Here is a 22,560-nt window from a genome sequence, read left to right on the forward strand (position 1 = left end):
GTGCTTTTGGCGTTTTCTGTCTTGTCAAAATTGTAACTTGGAATACTCAGGTTACTGCATCGAAAATTTCAAATTTAGCTTAAAATATGTTAGTCTGACATTTACCCGATTAGTTTTGCTTCAATTTTTCTTTTAGAATACATGCATGCAACATATTCAACAAAAAATCAACTCCAGTGCATACACTTTCTCACTGATACATTGTATAATAAGTAGATGCCTTTATTCTTTGTTAACGTTTAGGTCAATTGAGTTCCCGTCCAAATAGCGAGTCCATCGTCCATGTGTCGTTTTTGAATAATCATTTTCTGTCTTTTCCTTGTCTAAAAACTGGATTTATCTTGAAAAATCTGAGCATTTACTTTCTTTAATAGCGAAAAGAAATAAATCCGTATTTTTTTCTCTTTCTTATTACAGACCTTAGTGGTACGAAAAAAATGCAATTAGTATATCGCTATTTTTCACCAGTTAGATTCTACTTTCATTTATGCGTTTCCGCCATCGTAAGGCCCAGTTATTCATGTATTATTGAAGACATCGCTCTTAAATACGGAATACGTTGTACTCTGATTACCCTGTGTCGCACTGATAATTAAAGCAGCAGTGTGGAAATCGCAGTTCCATTTTTCCGCGATTCCACGCTGCTTTTCCGCGACAAGTTATACTTCTTTTCCGCGATTATACTTTTAGATCACTTGAGTCACTCAGGTGACCTATTGCAATCTGTTTCATCTGTACTCGTGCGAAGTCCGTCTTCGTAAACTTTTGAACATTTTCAGCTTCTTCTCATCGCCATTGATCACTGAAATTTAAGAAAAAATGGTAGAGCATCTATGGTTAAAAGGGGACAAATATTGTGAATGTTATAGTCTCTGCCCCTCGGGTTCAGATATGTGGGGCAAATCCCATCAAAATTAAATGAATGCTATTTTCAAAAATCATCTTTCTCTCTACTCCAGGGCATAAAGCAATTAAACAATTGGTATGGTTATATAACATTCAATGAGTCCTTTACCTAGATTGTGAAATTCATGACCCCAAGATCAGGGAGTCGGAAGTTGGGTTCTTTTGATCATATAGAGAAATTGCATAAATTCTTTAAAAAGCTTTTCCTATCCCTCTGTATATTTTAAAAACACTGAAATTAAGTGCATGGTTATGATAAGCAAAGGTGCCTCTTCCATAATTGTGTATATCATGGCCGCAAGGTCAGGGTTGTTGGTGTTAGGGTGGGCTCTATTAATTATCTAGTGAAAATGCATAATTTCTTTGAAATTAAATATTGAAATAACGAACAGTATTCAAGCTCAAAAGTCCATTCAAACAATACAAATCAGTAGCAGAGCAAACACGAACCTCTAAAGCATTATAGGTTGAATCAGGTGCCATGGAGGAGTTAGCATCCTCTGCCAACCGGTCACACCCGGCGTGCGTTCCTTGTCATGATGGGGGGGGGGGGGGGGTCGGACGGACGGACGGAAAAATCCGTAGACAATTCAAGGAATAAAAAAACAATTAGTATGAAAAACGTCAGTCAGCGATTAATTTAATGATAGATTGTATTTGCTTACAAGGTCATGGTATCGACCACAGAACTTGCAAATTGATGACTTTGATTTTGTCTTGAAATTTTTGTTTCATCAACTTGTTTGTCAATAGCTTGCCTCCTTTTCTAAATTGTTCGTTCGCAGAGCATGAAAATCTTCTTCTTTGCTTCTGGGTATTTTGCAGACATACTAAGTCCATGGTTTTTTGATAATAAAAAAAAGATACCTCTTTCATATTTGTGAATTACACCCCTTGGGTCAGGGGTACTGTTGTTAGAATGTTGCTTTATTTATTAATAAGTGAAAATGCATTTTTTCTTTTGAAAATCTTCCTCTCTGCACCTGTGTATTTGGCAAACATACTAAGCACATGGTAATGATAAACAAGAGTGTCTTTCTTTGTGAAATTTATGGCCCTTGGATCAGAGCTTCTAGTGCTAGCGCAGGCTGTATAGATTTTAAAGTGAAAATGCATTATTTCTTTCAAATCTTTTCTGCCCCTGGATGTTTGGCAGACACACTTAGCACAAAGTAATGAAGAGCAATAGTGCCTTTTCGAAATACATTATATCCAAGGTCTCTGAGTCAAGGGTTCTGGAGTTGGGATGGGGCTCTATTGGCCATATAATGAAAATGCATTATTTCTTTGAAAATCTTCTCTGTCCCAGAGTATTTAGCAAAGATACTGAATGCTAAGTGCATGGTTATAATGAGCAAGGGTGCCTCTTCCACAATTATGAATTTCATGGCCCCTGGGTTAGGATGTCTGGGGTTAGGATGGAGCTCTATTGAATATATAGTGAAAAAACATTATTTCTTTGAAAAACTTGTTTGCTCCAGGGTATTGGCAGACATACTATATGCGTGGTTATGATGAGCAAGGGTGCCATTTCGAAAATTGGGATTTCATGACGGCCCTTTTTGGTCAGGATCTCAATTGTTAGGGTGAGGTTTATTGATTATATAGTGAAATAAATCAATGATTTGAATTTCTTATTTGCTCCTGGGTATCAGATACATATAAACTATGTGTGTGGTTATGATAATAAGTGTGCCTCTTCCAAACTGTCTTTCATGGTCCCTGGGTCAGGGGCTCTGATGTTAGGATGAGAGTGTATTGCTGATACATGTATAGTGAAAATGCATTTATTATTTGAAAGTATAGGAGGCAAACAGAGTACAAAGTTGTTATGAGCAAGGGTAATTTTACCAGATTTGTGGAATTCTGGATTTCGGAATTTCTTTTCAGAGTGAGAGATCCATACTGACAAGTACAATCATACTGTAGATTCCAAAATAAAGGAGGTCAAACTGAAAATATTTTTTCAATCTAGTTATCCCCATCTTGTATACACTAAATATTTAAAAATAACATTTCGCCAAAGATGAGGGTAGACCGTTTCAAATTCACTGAAGTACGAGGGCTGTTCAGAAATTATTGAGACATTGTATACATTCTTTCGTCTTTCGGTGATAATTTACGTCTTTCGGTGATAATTGGCATATACGTTTGACAAACAGTAAGAATTAACAAAAGCAAAAAATATTTTACAAATATTTTATTTCTTCCTTTCAGTGATATATTAATAAGTCATTGGTAGGGGTACCCAGCGCAGTCACGAAATCAGATATTGAAAATATGTAACAACAACGTTAAAACTCCAGGTGGACCAATAATAACAGCGAAAATAATTCAAATCATGTATATAATTTTTCAAATTAAATTTTGACTTCAATTTGGGCAAGCTTGTTAGAATTTCGATCAGAAATGCTGGCATTATTAAAAAATTTAAGTGCGGCATAGAAATTTAAACGACGACAAAAAATGGATTTTGACGTCAAGGCGGCGCAGCGCGCATACCTAAAAATTTGTGAAGCGCCATGGAGAACTCTTGTACTGACCAAACGTCCCGTTAAAACAATAACAATGCGACAAAACATGTCTAACGGTTTGTTTTTATAATTGGTATATATTTTTTTCTTACAAATAATTCAACAAGAGTAAAAACAAAAGCTCCGGACGACCATCAATACTTACGGACTAAAAAACGTTGGCCCACGACGCATAATCGCGCGCTACATGTACTGTGTGATGCTAAGTCAGCCTGTATATGACACTTCATGTATATATTACACTTGGGTATAGCAACAGCACACGTTTTATTATATATTTTTTAAAGAATCGTTTAAGAAAAGACACAGTTTGATTTTTTGAATGTTATATGTGAGAATTGAGAAAGAAGACTGAACGCTTCCCGATAGTTTCATACGCGAAAACATCTCCGGCTGACGTGACATTAAAATGACGTAGCATTGCTGCTCCAGGTTGGAAATTATTTAATTATCCTATAAATTAGAAATTTTGCACATTTGTTTTATTTGTTCTTTTTTAAACTGCTGACGAATTTTAAAGAATTTATCTCTGTCCTTTATGGAGTAGAGGTAAATGTCTCAATAATTCCCGAACAGTTCTCGTAACTTTCTTTCAAAATTCATCTAGACTAGTATTTATATTAATAAACCAAGTATTAATTGTGCTTTACATGAATGCTTTAAAATTCAGGTGAGCGTTACAGGTCTGCTGCTTTCTAATATCAGAACTTGATAGTGGTTATCATTTAAACTTAGGAATACTAATTCATATGCAAAAAAATATAATAAAACCAGCATATTGATTAATATTCACTATGTCAACATTTTTCTGTAGTCTGAAATTGATTTGTCGTTTTGATGATTAATTATAAGCATGCGCAATTATAGTCAGATAAAAGAAAGAATAAAAAGGAGAATGTGCAATGATCAATAGAATTCCATCAGTGTTATCAAATAACACTGACGATACCTTTCATCTAATTTCCATAATACCCTCTAGTATTTCAATCCGATGTTTTCACAATGCCTACGCTGAATCGTATCTGCCCATATCCTTGTCTGACGTCAAAACAGATAGAAATGACGTAGGCTGTATAATTTTCAATTTTGATAGTTTCAGTGTATATTCAAATAGTTGCTTATATGCGTTCAGCTTTTCAGAATATGCATTTCTTATCATTAATATTTTCCCTAGTTAAAGTTTTAGTGAATTTTTCATTCTCCCATTCATAAAGGTAGACTTACATGAATTCATCCTTTGTATGTCATTCATTACTTATATAAATAGTATAAATGATCGTTGACTAAAGAAAAGCCTATTCCTCCAGATGAATTGAGGAATAAATGAATTATTTTGAGGTAAAAAAAGAGATTGACAGTTTTGAAAGACCTCATTATGAGAGGTGCAAAATCACACAACATGGACTCAAAAGCATTAAAATACAGGTTTGTGTTTACACTTTTTCAACCCAAATATTACGTCATTTCTTTTTTCTTTCCCGGGTTAAATTCTCAAGGAGGACGCATTATTGATATAATTGAAATTATTCCCTTTCGGTCTCTTACTTGACTTGATTTTCCGACCTGTTTCCAGACAACCCATCACTCCAACAGATAAAAATAGCTCTATTGTCTTAACCCCAGGTCATCCATTGTACTCCAATGTATTCCGCCTGATTTCCCACTAGCTCAAAAGACAGTATGGGACCTGGTTATATTTATCACAAGGCTGGGACTAGTGCATAACATTAATAACAAGAAGCCCAGGGGCCACATCGCTCACCTGAGCACTATGGCTAGGAAAAAGCAGAAATCAGTTCAGTCTTGAAAGGTTGAAAAGTTTAAATATAAAAGTGGTTCGGGGGGGGGGGGGGGGCATGAATTAAACAAATTTGAATCTACATTATCTGAGGATGCTTCCATTTAAATATGACCAATCATGGCTTTGCTGTTCTTGAGTAGAAGATTTTTTAAGATTTAACCTATGTATTCCTATGTAAAACTTTGATCACCCTTTGTGGCCCCACCCGACCCCCAGGGGTCATGTTTGAACAAACTGGAATGTACACTATCTAAGAATGCTTCCATATAAATATGACCAATCATGGCTTTGCTGTTCTTAAGAAATAGTTTTTTAAAGATTTTTACTATGTGTTCCTATGTAAAACTTTGATCGCCCATTGTGGCCTCACCCTATCCCCGGGGTCATGATTTGAACAAATTTGAATGTACACTACCTGAGGATGCTTCCATGTAAATATGACCAATCATGGCTTTGCTGTTCTTGAGAAGAAGATTTTTAAAGATTTTTTCCTATATATTCCTATGAAAAACTTTGATCGCCCATTGTGGCCCCACCCGACCCCCGGTGGTCATGAGTTGAACAAATTTGAATGTACCCTATCTGAGGATGATTCCATAAAAATATGACCAATCATGGCTTTGCTGTTCTTGAGAAGAAGATTTTTAAAGATTTTTCCTATATATTCCTATGTAAAACTTTGATCGCCCATTGTGGCCTCACCCGACCCCCGGGGGTCATGATTTGAACAAACTTGAATCTAAATACCTGAGAATGCTTCCATGTAAATATGAGCAATCATGGCTTTGCTGTTCTTGAGAAGATTTTAAAAGATTTTTCCTATATATTCCTATGTAAAACTTTGATCGCCCATTGTGACCCCATCCGATCCCCGGGTGTCATGATTTGAACAAACTTGAATCTACACTATCTGAGGATGCTATCATATAAATATGAGCAATCATGGCTTTGCTGTATTTGAGAAGAAGATTTATAAAGATTTTTCCTAAATATTCCTATGTAAAACTTTGATCGCCCATTGTGGCCCCACCCGACCCTCAGGGGTCATGATTTGAAAAAACTTGAATCTACTCTACCTGAGGATGCTTCCATATAAGTTTCATATTTTCAAGCACAGTGGTTCTTGAGAAGAAGATTTTTTAATGATGCCATTAATTTTTCACGAATTCTTAATTATCCCCCCTTGGAAGAAGGTGTGGCCCTTCATTTGAACAAACTTGAATCCCCTTTACCCAAGGATACTTTGTGGCAAGTTTGGTTGAAATAGGCCCAGTGGTTCTGGAGAAGAAGAAAAAAATGTGAAAAGTTTACAGACGGACAGACAGACGGACAGACGGACTACAGACAAAATGTGATCAGAAAAGCTCACTTGAGCCTTCGGCTCAGGTGAGCTAAAAATATCACGGTTCCATTCTTTCCAGTATAAAAAAATGTTTCCAGTCCATAATTCATTTGATGTGAAAAAAGTCAAATCAATGTTCCATATACACGGTGTAATATATCTTTTCCCAGTAATTAGCATCAGCCACGTAGAGGATATCGAATGATAAGTATATCACTTGTAAGAGACAGAATCCATTAACTTATAGCTATAGATTTGGGGGAAAATTGAAAATGTAAATTTCGATTACATGCACCTGAAAAATATATATAAAAGTTGGATAACATGAGAATCTCATTTTTCAGTTGCAGAAAGATAAGTGAAACCTCTGAGTATTTTGAAAATCTAATTCATTACACGTCTCTATATTGAAAAATGTGCATGGGTTGTTAATACTACTGAGTTAAATTTTTAAAAATGAGTTTTTCGGATCTTATGGAAATGTTAGTTTTCATAGAAACAAAAGAACATTATACTAAATTGGCCATAACGTTTTTTTTTTTTTTATTCTTTTATTTTTCAATGAAATATGGCAAATTTGGTATTGTGTCTCTCGTAATAGCTTGTACTTTTAGAATCTAAAATGATATATAAATTTCCAGACAATTTGGAAATGTTAAAATGGCAGGAAACAGCTTAGTACTAAAGGCCAGGCCAAAATTTATGAAAAGAAGCTGTATGATGGGTTCTCTTCATTATCAAATACAGTCATATAACATCGAATTCTTATTTGGGGATGTCGTCGGTCTTATAAGAGTACCTGGCCTTTCCGACAAATTGAACACCATGCGTTAGCATATATTTACATTCTCTTTCTTCATAAATGTTGATTTTAGTACTGCATGAAGTGGTTAATAGACCACGTAAGAGTCGTTTTGATGCGGAAAGGTAAATAACGCAAATGGATATTGCAAAGGACAAGATGACAAATTCATTTTAAACATACAATTGTTATAATTTCTACATAATTAAATAATGTTGTTGTTGTTTTTAAATACATTGAACCAAAAATATATACATTTTGGTGTTCCTAATGTATTGAAAGTGTTTATAGTTCCTACTGTGTATTCTACCGCGCCGTGACAAGGTTTTGTCTGTATTACAGGTGATTTATATGGATTTCATACAGAAAATAACACTGAATGTAAATATACGTGGCTGTTTGGAAATTATTAGGACAGTCTGATTATTTTCTTTTCTAATCATCGTTTTTCTTTTGTTTCTGTTTTTTTTTAACACAAACAATATATATAATCCAGACATATTTCAGAAATATTTTAATTTGTTTAAATGACCTTTTAATTTGTCGATAGTAGGGGTACCCGGCGCAGTCTCGAAATTAGGTGCTGAAATTGACTTTGAAGTCCCGGTTTACCCAGAGAATGAACGAAAATTCATAAAATTATACACATCATATTTCGATCTGTAACGTGTAACCTAAGGGTTCGTTTTCAAAGGGAAAAGGGTCTTAATGTAGACAAGTATAAATAAAATTTTCCTCTGGCTCTACTTGAGTCTATGATTAACACTGGGAATTAATATTATTTACAATGAATATTGTTGATTTACTGGGTTACTTGTCCCGTGTTCTATTTTCTTACAGTGGTGACACAAACTGAGGTTCTTTCTTACTGGGTTAAATGTAGAAGTGGCTGGGCACCTTGCACTGTGTTCCACAACCAAGTTCTAAGAGTACTCGGTGTCTCACCCTTATCCAGGATTACTGCACCTCGTATCTCCCAATCCCCTGGTTTACTTTTCACTAGTGCTACTACTTCCACCCTAGCCTTTCAAACATCTCTCACTATGGCTACTTCAATAATTACCTTCTTTTCTTCTTCAGAAGCTTCCTATCAATACAGACTTCTGACTTCAGAATGACAAATACTGCCTCTGCAGCCTTTTATATAGTAAAGGGCTATACCATCCAAACAGGGGTGAACAGGCTCCTGGACTATACCATTAGTCCTAGTCTCACCTCAGTGTTTGGAAGGTATAGACCCATTGTATTACTCATTACAGATCTTTATCTTGCAATTGACTTTATTTTGATTTATTATTTTGATAAATTTTCGATTATTTACATATGTATACGGATATCAGAAAAAAAAATCATCAGGCTATAGAAATCTGATCATGACGAAAATGAATTTTAACGTTAAGGTGGCGCAGCAGGCATACAGTTTTCTGTTTAAAAGCTGAGTAGAACTCAGTCAAAGGATCTTCTAAGACAAACTCAATTCAGGAACAACGTGTCTAGGGTTTATGTTTATCGTTGATTTAAACATTTTAGACAAAAAGTTTTTATTTAAAGCCTTTTGTCTTTTATTTCATTTTTATTTGAACGCAAAGGAGCTAAACGACCATCAGTTATTACAGACAAATTAACGTCTTCAATCCTAAAGTTGGTACCGAATGATTTACGTCCGACAGTAAGAGAAAATTCATGGATACAGTTGAAGTCTCCCGATTGTTTCTATATGAGATGAAAAATCTAATGCTGATGTAATGTTAAAATGACGTTGTTTTATCTATGCGGAGTGCTGCGGGTCAATGGGCATATACAAATATAGAAATTAACCGGAACTTATTTAATAATGCTATCAACAAAAGATTTTGCATATTTGTATTATATGTTTTTGATAAAATTCTGGGGAACTTTCATTAATTGATCTCTTTCTCCTCTGGAGTAAAAGCAAAAGCCTCAATAATTTCCGAACAGCCCTCATATCTTCATATTAGGTTCCATAATTAAATAGTTGTATTTTGTTTGATTTGCTAAACTAATATCACTGAAGTTTTATAGAGGAAATTTTTATATGAATGTTCCACCTACATTATTATTGCCAAAAAATGCTTGTCACACCCATTAATGGCCAAAAAAGGACCTATCGCATCATGCTTAGCACCGGACCTACCCTGGTGATAAATATTGCCTGGTCCCTGAGCAGATAAAGGGCTCTGAATCAGAATACTGATATGAATTATCACACGTCCTACACAAAAGAATGATTTACTACTGGTTTGCACGGATAATCTCCCAATCTTAACACATTAAATGCTCAGTTTTGAACAGAGGCTTAGCACTCGGAGACAAATATGTGATAAGTTGTTCATTTTTGGATGAAATTTACACAGTAATTTTACAATTACATCAGAACTGGAAGCCTCTTAAAACGATACACGAACGGGAAAAATGAGCTGTTCTCAGACGGTACGTCATACTCATGGGAAAATTAGAATATATTGCCTGTAATTTAATCGCTTTTCGTGATTTTCTGTATTGCAACGAGAAATTAAATTGATGCGGTTTCTAAATCATCATCCTGTAATTTACTGAGTACTTTACTAATTAAGAGTTTTGCTTACTAATATCATTTGAAAAGATACTATTTTTGAAAACAAAATTAGAGTGTTTTGGCATTACAATAATAGTAATTTGAAGTTTCAGGTTCTTCGAATTTTTATGTTTTCAAGATTGACAATCGGGGGTATAATTCAATTGAACACGGGTTGTCTGTTCTCTCTTTTTTACTCTCTGTCGGCAACTTTTAACTCAAACTATAATAATTATATACTGTATACAAATAGACTTCTTAGATACATCGTAGCAGCCTGAAAAAAATCTGTTGTTATTGCAATAACGATTGATATCGTAATGTATTGTCATCAAAATTCATTACACTTAGTCTCCCTTGACCCATTTAAAGGTTGTAAGTTAGAACTAGTGTCGACAAAGAAATGCTATCGTAAACGGAACATTGCTATGGTCTGTTTCTTACTAAAACCATGTTTCGTCTACTACATGCACAATGGCATTTTAAATATGCATACATGTTTGTCCATTTGCGAGAAAATTTTATCTTGCAAAAAAGTACTAAATGAAATAGAAAACTTGATAACTGATTGAAAAAGTATTTCAGAGACTAGGGTACAATTTAGTTTATTGATCTACTGTGTAATGATAAAAACTACAACATTTCATATACCTTTTTCTATTTATCATGTCTCAACGTACATATACCAGCCATTATATCACTATTTCCTAGCAAAACTTCTGTGAATAATTTATATAATCCACTAGTAGCATCTCTATAATCTCGCCAAAATAAAAAACTCATTTGATATTATAATTTGCTAATCACATTAGCAAGGCTGTTTAACTAATGAAAAGAGGCGAAGGATCATTTTAACAATGTCAAGATGAAAACGCTATTTGAAGTTTAAAAATAATCTGCTCAATAACTGTAATAAGAAAAAAAAAAACATAGGAATCGTATTCTTGCTACATGTAGTTGAGAACACTACCTTGAGCTCTGAATGAACGAGTTCACTGCCGAATATTTACATGCAGTGTAATTTTTATTTAAATACATAGGAAATCTATAACATTAAAACCCCATAAAACAAACGAAACATTGTCACGGCACGGTAGTATACAATGAGAACTGCAAACACTTTCAACACACTAGGAATAACCAAATGTATATTGTTTTCGGCTCAATGCAATTAAAACAATTACCATATTAAATTGTAAAAATATACAAATGTACGTTTAAAATCATTTTGTTTTTTCCTTTGCAACATTTACTTGTGTTAATGAACTTTCCACGTTAAATACTCTTACGTTTATTAACCACACCAGTTCTGAATAGCGTTGAATTATAATACAGATTAATGAAATTACACTTAAGAAGAGAGAAAATTGAAAATTGTAAATATATGAATTGAATTCTTATTTTTGGATGCCGTCGGTCATATAAAGCACCTTTCCGTGACGACAAATCATCATTCAATTTGTCGGCACGGCCAGGTGCTGTTATTCGACCAACAGCATCCAAAAATAAGAACTCAATGCTTCATTAGAGTTGATTATCTGTGTTGCATGCCCGAGGGTCTATATATACCAGTACACGTCGGAGGTTTGCTGAGAATTTCTATCTACACGTTTTATAAAGTATATTTATGAAATGCATGAATAAAGGATTTATGAATCATGCATCGTTTGTTGTGCATTTGGAACTAATAACTATATAATTTTATAATAAAAAATGCGGTTAAACATACATGTATTTTAATCGTTGAAAGATGTTTTTTTTTTCTCTAACTCCCAGGAGTACTTTTTGTTCTTTGATTCAACAAATCGCAACTTGTAGGTCATTTTCTGAGCATGCATCCACTAAAAACACAGTGAACCTGCTGAATACCTCAAAATATAATTTTGTTGAGTTGCGTGTCAATCTCTCTCTGATCATGATTATAATTGAAATTGAGATAAGTGGTACAGACTTTGTATTTTGGTTTTTTGGTACACGTGTTCTTTTTGACGTCTCTATATGAGTGAAAATTTCTCGAATGGGACGTAAAACAACATACAATCAATCAATCAATCAATCACGTGTTCTTTTGAGTTCATTGTTCTGCTAGTGGCGTATATTCCATATAGCCAAAAAATACGATGGCCGATATCAACCATGTCATTCTACAGTTGATTTAAGTGTAGAATACATTTTGCTTTGTCAGCTTACTCACTGCATGAGTAAAAAGTGTACAATGTGTACGCCAAGATTTCAACACTGTCAGGGCACACATTTTTCGGATGGTGTGAAATGTACATGTTTTTACTCATTGAGGGTTTTCTCTTATCTGCAATTAAAATCTTCTTAAATATAACATAATCCTTGCATCTGGAAACAATAGTAGGGACACAAATGGGGTTAACTTAATGATTCATCAATCTTTCCCTACAAGTATTATCATATAGATTACGTAAACTTCTTTAAATACTTTAAATTTATATAATTAAAAAAATAACTCAAACTTGAATGTCATAAACTTGCTTTGTAAGGGCATAATAATTGTTTAGAATCTGTGCATACTCTACTTATAAATAACAAAAAATATGCTGGAATTAATATAAAATTTCATCATCAGGAAGAAACAAATGTATACTTTTCGGACAATCAGTTTAACATCACTGTTACTTAACAATTACGACACACAATATAAACGACAAACGCAAGCATATTTGAAAGGTACATGCACGTACTCTGCTTTTTAAGGGGGTGGGGGTATTTAAGAGATAAAAATCTCATTTAAAAGAATTAGATTTATATATTCCTGGGAAATAATCATTTTCAGGAATACCAGCAAATGAGAATTCTGGATTTTTTAAGTGGGGGAGGGTACCCAGTTATTAAGAAATTAATGTCAAAATTTCATTACAAAGAATTTCGGGCAGTAGATGACAAATATTCTTCAACAGTTTATAGGTTTGGCCTTCTATACCTTTGACCCATGTAAGGATTTTTCCCTCACTAAAATATTAACAACTTAAATTCAGGAGTATTGTGCAGCAGTACATTTGAGAAGTGATGTAAATCAGATGTGGATACTTAAAAATTCCAAGGAACTTTTGGAAAATTTGAGATCACAAAATTTTACCAAACTCAACAACATAAAACTTACGACTTTTCAACTTTATATACAACCATTCCCCACGACAAATTAAAGTCCGGGCTTTTTGATATCACTGACAGCTTCTTTTTCAATAAAAATGGAACTCGTAAATTTCCTTAGCTTGTCATTGGTCATTTGCAAAATTATTTTGTTAAAAGACATTCTGATTGTACACACAAGTACTCCGAAGTTGATATCAAAAAGATGCTTGAGTTTCTGATTGACAACATCTATGATACCTGGCCCCAAGACGATAAACTGAGAAGAGACCTAAGTCAAAATTTGAAATCAATATAACTTTTGAAATAATTTTGATAATGGAACAAAATTTTCATCATATATTTGAACTTTAATATAATACAAACCTGCAATTTTTTAGGCACATATGTTAAATAAAACTCAAGATATTCGAAATCAAAATTTTGACTTAAGTCTGTTCTTAGTTTATGGTCTTGTGGCCAGGTCTTCAAAAAATCTATTGGAATTACTATGGGTACCAATTGCGCCACGCTATTAGCAGACCTATTTTTGTATTCATATGAAGCAGAATTTGTTCAAAATCTTATACGTGAAAAGAAGAAAACACTTGCTGTGGCCTTCAACTCGACATTTAGATATATCGACAACGTTTTGTCAATTGAAAATGGTTATTTCCATTCTTGTGTCGATACGATATATCCCGGTGATCTTGAAATATAAGACACCACAGAGTCTAACACATCTGTTTCATATTTGGATATTTTACTAGAAAAAGACGTTAATGGTAATCTAACAACCAAGCTGTATGATCAATGTGATAACATTAACTTTTCAATCATCAACGTCCCTTACTTATGCAGCAATATACCTTCATCACCTGCATACGGGATTTATATCTCTCAGTTGATTCGATACGCAAGAGCATGCTCTACGTATGAGCAATTTCTAAAACAGGTAGTTCTTTACAAAAAAATTGATGAAACAAGAATATCAGCAGTCTCGTTTACAGTCATCATTTCATAAGTTCTATGGTCGATACAATGACCCTGTCAGCAAATAAAATTTATCATTAAGTCAATTGCTGACTGACGTTTTTCGTACTAATTGTTAGGCCATTATTTACACACAGAATTGTCGACGGATTTTCCCGTTATTTCCCGATCATGACAAGGAGCACAAGGCATGTGTGACGGGTCGGCAGGGGATGCTCACTCCTCCATGGCACCTGATCCCACCTCTGATGTTTTAGAGGTCCGTGTTTGTTCTGCTCCAAAATTTGTATTGCTTAATTTTGAGCTTGAATACTGTTCGTTATATCTCCGTACATTTCTTTCATGTTTAAACTTTATTGCCTCCGTATACTTTACTCAGTTGCAAGCAACGAGTAAGCTGACAAATCAAAATGTACATAGCACTGACATTGTACACTTAGATCAACTGTAGAATGACATGGCTGATATCAGCCATCGTACAAAAGGCTTTAGCCCACACATCATTTTCTCAAGGGTAAAAAAAAAATATTTATATATACATACTTGTTGAATAACGGGGAAAAGGTTGATCATGAATCTTGTCAATTAATTTTATTTTATTTTGTTTTATGTTTTTTGTTTATGTATTTATCTATTTTGGATATCAAATTTTATATAGCTATGAAAAGTATAAGGATATATATAAATAGTAGCAGGAAAATATATTCAAGCTGAAATTGACAAGCTATCATGAAGTCCATAACAAACTATTTAAAAAAAAATTACAGCAACATTAGCCCAGGATTAGACCAGGAAATGGAAAATAATTACTGGTAATATTTTCGCCTTAATACATTCAATGTAAAACAACATATTGGTAGTGTTTAGATTATTCAGTAAGGAAGATTCCATTTTTCAACCACAGGGGGCAACCCCCTCCGCGCCTATCCACAATGTGACTCTTGGGATGTTAGATTAAGTGCTTGACTTCACATTAGCCTACACATCAACAGAAAGGAATATACACATGTACACCGTTGATTACTCGATAACTTAATCATTGAATTAAAATTTTTTGTATATTTCCTCCAATAAAAGAGAACATGCCATTTAATATTCTATTAACTGAAACTTCGTTCACACAATTCTCTAAAATGTACTGAGAAACATCGACGGCTATTAGTTTAGGGACATTTAAACTTTTATAAATCTCAAACTGAAAACATCGGAAGTCATTACGCATACAACATTTAATTAATTTACGTAATCATTCTTTAGAGAATATTAAAAGGTACAAATTTAAATACTCTCATCTTCCGATGATTTCTGCACGTGAAAAAGTTTAAATTCAGTCAAGGGGATTTGTATTGTTCGTGGATTTTCCAACATGTGCATAAGCCTCTGTTGTACTAAGTACCGCAGATCATTTAACATTATTGCATGTTTATATTGAATCTGTGCAGTTTAATGGCCGCCAAAACACGGGATAATGTCTTAGGGTAAAGAAATAAGAGGATTAATTAATGGAGCGCTCCCCTACATACTACAAACAAAATATCTCGTCTGTAATGCAATGATGGATTTGTAAACAAAATAGTTTTAGTTTCTGAATTTTTTACTATGTTGTATTCGATGCATTGCTGAATCAGTGATGACGTCCGAGGCGGATGGTGGTAATACGGGAACGGATTGTGGATTTGGTGAGGTGGAGTCACCAAGGACTCGAGCCCGATCTGTGATGAATACAAAACTTTACGGAGTCAGACCCCAGAGTGCAACGTCAACCAGAATAGTCAGTGCTAAAAAAGGTGCGTCTCCCCCCCTTCTCTCTCTCTCTCTCTCTCTCTCTCTCTCTCTCTCTCTCTCTCGAAAAATGGTTTTAATTGCCTTTTCTTTTGCTGAAGAAAAGGTTGACTATTTTTTTTATATTGATTACATCATGCACTAAAACTTGTAGGTGAAATTTATCTAAAATGGATATAAACAGATTTCAAACGTAAAAAAATATAAAGTTAAAAAACTAATCACAATAAATGAGAAAGAATCCTGTAATTCATATTCCGGCTTAATTCTGAAATAACTTCGTTGCGTGGTTGTTGTTTAAACGCAAATCACGAATATTGGCGATAAATGAAACCAAAGCTGACGGCACTGAAATAATTCAACCAGTTGGTACCGATAACATTAATTCATTGTGAATTGAAGTACTGGGGGTATAGAGAGAGATAAAATTCGGGGACTTAAATTGTTAAACTGTAAATTGTACAATTGCCTGAGATTTTAGGGATGACTATGTAGTTATTCTACATACAAGAATAATTCTTGTTAGCGGTAGCAGCGATTAATTAAATCTCTTAGTAATCTAATTTCATGAACGTCTTGACAATTCAGGAAATAGATTGTGTCAAGTTCATTATATATGGAAGTACATGTACTTTAATGCATGTATTTAATGCTAAAAATCTCCTGATTTATATATATATAGAGAGAGAGAGAGATGTGTTACTCGTACACTATGTTTCAATTTGATTTTTAAATAACTGTATTACACACAGGAAACCTGCATTGTTGGTGTTTTGAAATATCAATGATATATCTATACCCGGCATTTTATAGCCCCTTGAAAGGAAAGTTTGTATTTTCTAATTAAATTTATAAAACTAATGGACAAAACCAAAACACTCCTAAAAATCGACGGTATCACAGGTAATATAGACATGCAAGTTGCCGTATTAATGGCTACAATACATATGTCCAGAGAATTCTTGCAATAGCAAATCATTGTTAGTATCTTACATTCTAGCAGATCTGGGTTTTTTTTCTTTTCCAGAGGATGTTTCGGTACTCAGTCATTCAAGTCTAATGACCTTTAGCTCGTTTGTGAATCAACAAACAATTGAACAGATCGGACTCAAACTTGGCGTTCCCAAACCTGTTATCACTAGAATAAAAAATCACGTAGTCGATGAGGTTATTGGGCTACATGAACCACTCGTTGTTCAGAATTTTCAAATACTCTGGGCTTGGCGGGGCCGGAAGTCAACAAAGAAAATGGTGGAACAACTTCTGAATGTTTTACGCGGAATAAATAAATGGGAGCTTGCTGTGATTGTCAGTGCTGCGCACAAAGAAAACAGGAAAATCCGAATGAGGGATTTTAAGTAAAATGTGTTCAGTATATAATGGATGATACTAAAGCCTGATCTAACGTCTGTATTTTCTATGAGAGACAAGGACTCTGCTAGCAATCGCGTGTTATAGTGCAGAAATTGAGCAAGTCATGAAGCAAGATCGATATGCCAAATCCCTTTGATTCATCTGAGAATGTTGTTAAGGAATATCAAAAAACTAATTCATTATATGTGATGTATGGTATTTTTGATTCAAAATAATTGTAAAATTAATTTGAAATTAGTTATAATTTTGCAATTATCAGCCTTTAAATTATTTTTTGTAATTTTATTGTGTGCAAAGTGTGCTATTCTTTTTGCACCATTTTTTTTATTATATGTACATGTATTAATGAATTTTGAACTACTTTTCTTTAATTATTTTTAACCAAAATACAGTGTAAAAACTGGTACTACTCAGTAATTGTAACGGATTCGTTAAACGACTCCTCTACTCCCTTGTGGTGCTTCATTCCCTACAAGTTTCAATGACGTAACCAATGCCATTGTGTAATAAAACTTCACTTATTTCCCAAACTACATTTTCTGATCACAACGTAGATAGAGCCATGCAGTATTAAACAATCATGTGTTTGAATTCACGTGTTTTCAAGAATGATCACGCACACTCCTATAGGTACCCATAATAAAGGGCTACATTTAAAATTAATAGAATTAAATTGGAAACTTAACATGTTTCTGATAAGCAGTCGAAATATTCATCAATCAGAATGTACGTATGCATTTATTTTTGGTGAAACCTTAATGCAGGGAAGAAAATAAATTTGCCCACACTCTGATCATGAATTGTGTCTTGTTTCCTTGAAAACTGCAAATAAAATTAGAGCCATTTAGAACGACCCAGTCTGTTTTCAGCGATTTTGCAGATTGCAGGCATTTTTTTTAAGATCTCTCAGATGTATCTTTCTAAATAATGTTTTATAATATATATCTATAATGGGTTAAATTTCAGACTATTCCATTGATAAGAAAGAGAAATGTCGTCATTAAATAATTAGCCAATCAGAATTGAATTCAGAACATCTGCATGCATATCCTTGCATTTAGTGTATAGTAGGTAAATATTAAACTTGTCTCTATATTCTTAATTTCGTCCTGTTTTGTAGAAAACTATGAAAGTTTTGGTCATTTAAAGTTTCAGCCAATGAAATTGCAGCACATGTACACATGCATGCGCGTGTTTAAAGAAATTTTGTACACATGTATGTCGTATTGAAGAACCTCATAATATTTTTATATTTTAATTTTCATAATATTTTGTCAAAAACAAGAACATTATTGAGATTTTTGTATGTGCACGCGCAAGAGTTCATGCCAATCCAACCATGTCATTTTGTCTTGGGTATTAATATTTGTTTATGTACAGAGTTTCAAAGTAATTCATACAGGGCATTACATTTAAAGCTTTTTCAATTATATCAGTTATTTCACTCATCACATGCGCAGGCGCGTGCAAAATGTTCTTCGTTCCGCACATTTCCACAACATGCCTTTGTCGCCCGCGTGGTTTTAGCGTCTGCTCTAGAGTCGCGGAGTAAGGAGCTGATCCTTACGTCGCGGGTACGAATCCTCTGTGGGACGTGGAGACCGGTTCTTCGGATGAGACCGTATAAACCGAGGCGTATAAACCGAGCAGTAGGTGTTGGCACAAAAAAAGGTCCCTCTCTGCTTATTGGCCCTAAGTGCCGAGTATAGGTCTAAATTTGCAACCTTCCACCGGCAAGTGGTGGCATCTCCATATGAGTGAAAAATTTTCGAGAGGAACGTTAAAAAATAATCATTCAACATGCCTATTGACCCTAAAATGATTTCATCTCAATCGGATGATTTGTTTCCGAGAACACTCGCGACCGTACAAAAAAAAAAAGAACTACGTGTACCGAAGAAGAAATAAGTAACGGAGTTAATCAATATGTGCCCCAACTTTGTTTGGGGAACATAATAATCGAAAATTCATGGTTTTTTTAACCGAACTTGAAATAATCTTTTCACTTACCTCTACAGTCTTCATTTATTCGTGTATAATTACGCGCGTCCTTATTATAGAGCCATATATGAATTTAAAGATGAAAATTCGTTATCTTTGCTAGAGGGGGAAAGAGAAATTGAATGCTTATCCCAAGTCTATAAACAGAATTCATGTATTTCTTTCTTTGTTGGGTGGTGGTTAAACTTAAAATTTTCACATTTAAATATTTCTTCTTATTATGATTCATATAAAACATAAAACTATTTTTTTTCTATGACTTCTTTGAAAGTTATTTCTAAAATGACTTTGTGATTTATGCATTAAATTGACAAACATTTTTACTTAAAAATATATAAACAGTTTTCAATCGATATGTGTCCGGTGCACAAGTACTTAGTTAAACGTATATAGGACTAAATCTAATGAAATCTAAACGTTATCTACTAGTATTCAATACAAATTATGCAAAGTTGAATTTATTTTGGCTTTATTGCTGTTTGAACTACAATTATAACGTACGCACAATATATACTTTTAACCTGTAATTTTTTTATGCTCCCGTATCGAAGATTTTGGGTATATAGCTTTTGCCCTGTCCTTCCATCTTTCTGTCTGTCTGTTTGTCTGTTTATCCGCAAATACTTTAACCTTGCCCATAACTTTTGATTGGTTGAAGGTATGGCTTTCATATTTCCCAAGTGTATTCCTTGTGGGAAGACCATTCTTTGGGTACCATCACATTTCACCTTTTGACCTTGACCTTGGAGTTTGACACAGTTTTTTCAAAATTTTACCCAACTTTAACCTTGGCCATAGCTTTTGAACAATTGGCGCTAGGGCTTTCATACTTCACATATGTAACTCATGTGACAAGTCTTTCCTGTGGATACCAACAACTTTGACCCTTTGACCTTGACTTTGGAGTTTGACCTACTTTGGAAAACTTTAACCCTGGTCATACATGTAACTTTTGAACGGTTGGTGCTAAAGCTTCCATACTTCACATAATTATTTAATCCTTGTGACAAGATCTTCTTTTGGATACCAACAACTTTGACCCTTTGATCTTGGAGTTTGACCTACTTTTTTTGAAAACTTTGACCTTGGCAGAACTTTTGAACAGTTGGTGCTAGGGCTTTCATATTTAAAGACATAACTTTTGACCGATTGATGCTTCCGCTTTCATTCTTCGATTGCCTATTTGTTGGAAAAGCGCCTTTCCTTGGGCACCATTGATTTTGACCATTTGACCTTCTGAATCACCTTGATGTTTTTCATACTTTTGAAAAAAAAAACTTTTTTATATCTATTTAATGGTTGCTGCCAGGGCTTTCATATTTCACAAGTATATTCCTCGAGACAAGACCTTATTTGGTTACCAACATATTTGATTTGCATTTGAGAAAGTTTAATCTTTGCTATAAGTTGCCATACGATGGCATCAGTGTTTCACAAACTTATTATCTTGTTGTTTTTTTTTAGATTTAAATCTGAAATTGCTAGTCCGAAGTAAATTTTCTTTATTTATTTTATATGTTGTGGATCTTCTCAATTTAGCATTAATTATATTTAAAACATGATTGTGACATAAACCTTTTGTTGGGGTTGTCCATTCTATAGCTTAACGTTGAGCTAACTCTCCAAAAAATCCATTAAATCACCTGTAATTCATTATTTTTGGAAAACTGTCCTTTCTTTTTAAGAATGGACAGGTTTTTTTTCCAAAGAGAATGGACAGCTAAAACAAACAGAATGGAGAGTTACTGGTAAACTTTGGAATGTGCCCAAGAGGAAACAAAAACAAATACATTAAATACGATTTAATTTACAAGTAAATAACAAAAAGAACACGGAGATCAAAGTTAATCTAGAACACGATGTCTGCACAGCATCTGCTCGATTTTATACTTTTAAATCCTAACAAAGCCCATTATTTCAACACTCAAAACTCAATTTTCACAAAACTTGAACTTAAATGACACAATTTCACATTTGATTTAAATTTCGAAAACATCATTCTCTTTAGAAGAATCCATTTTAAGAATTAAGTACCGTAACGGCTAATACTAAATCCACCACCTAGAAAACAGTTTGCACCATGAGCACTACACTGCTTCCGTAGAAAATAATTAAAATTGAAACATTTTCAGATTTGATTTGAAATACATTTTCAGGTCGAATTTGGCTCATGACAAATCCAACACATAGAACACAATTTGCATCTCACCATTACACTGCTGCAGTCAATATATCCTCAAAAATTGAATTCATATAAAACATTTCCAGGTTTGATTCGAATTTGATTATCTGTATCTGTCGAAGCAGAAATTCATTTTTGGATCAAAGTTCGGCTAATATTTTCTTTACTGTTACTATTCTCTGTTCCCAGGTCCAATTATCACCGATTTTGTGCATCTTTTAGTTCATCAGATTTTGATTCTGTCATATACTCTCTCCATCGGAGGAAAACATGCATGCCTTTACAACGCAAACTATTAACTGATTTTGAAGCATCACATCCTTGTATAAATACTTGTGTCCCCCAAAATCCACCTGTAACTGTCCATTCTTTAGACAAAAACCTTCTGTTATTTGCATTTGAAAACACAATGACTATTCAACGAATTGCTGTGCATCCTAGCTCACCTGTGACTGTCCATTCTGTAAACAATGAATTTGTCATTGTATGTGTGCTACCTGTCATATCTGATATCAGTATTGTACATTTTTATTTAATTCTTAGAACAAAGGAAATCATGTTTCAAGTAGGAGAAAGGTCTAAAACTGTCAATTCTGCGAGAGAAAGTACTATTATACGGCCCTCGATTAGTTATTTCGCTCACAGAATGGACAGTTTGAGGCATTTCTCCTTTACGTATACATGTATAAGGAACTTTCAATGAATAGAATTTAAAAATCTCCTAAGAGTGTACATATACGCCATACATGTTTGACTCTACGATTTTATCAACTTTATGCATATCAACTTTTACCATAAATGATTTTCATCTATTGAAGTATAAAAATCTACTTGATGAAATATGCTTAAAAAGATTTCATAATACTTTTAAGACTGTACATATTTTATACTCATTATTAAGATTATTATTTTTCTAGCATTTCATTTTTTTTTTTTTTACCATAAAAACTAAACTTTCTTGTGAATGGCGCAATCAAAGGGAGGTAAGATTTCAATGTTTAAATATACCTGATAAATATTTATTCATCACACATTGCACGAGCTACTTCAACCATGACGGCCCTATGAGAAGTGTAAAAACATCGTTAATTGTCTTTTCTAATTAATTCTATTTTATATAGCCTTTTTCTAACCAAAAATTGCTTCTTGATATTATTCGACAAAAAGTA

General features: G+C 33.8%; 1 protein-coding gene across 1 annotated transcript; it reads left to right on the forward strand.

Moving 5' to 3' along the window:
• The first annotated feature begins 15,613 nt into the window (after positions 1–15,613).
• Positions 15,614–17,397, forward strand: LOC133188902 (uncharacterized). The gene is made up of 2 exons (XM_061324378.1): positions 15,614–15,839; positions 16,862–17,397. The coding sequence occupies exons 1-2, from the start codon at positions 15,683–15,685 to the stop codon at positions 17,194–17,196; spliced, it is 492 nt and encodes a 163-aa protein (XP_061180362.1). The 5' UTR covers positions 15,614–15,682; the 3' UTR covers positions 17,197–17,397.
• Positions 17,398–22,560: the final 5,163 nt, after the last annotated feature.

Source organism: Saccostrea echinata, unplaced genomic scaffold, assembly GCF_033153115.1.
Source record: "Saccostrea echinata isolate AGI-Se365-2 ecotype Australia unplaced genomic scaffold, CSIRO_AGI_Sech_v1 ptg000016l, whole genome shotgun sequence".
NCBI lineage: Eukaryota > Metazoa > Mollusca > Bivalvia > Ostreida > Ostreidae > Saccostrea > Saccostrea echinata.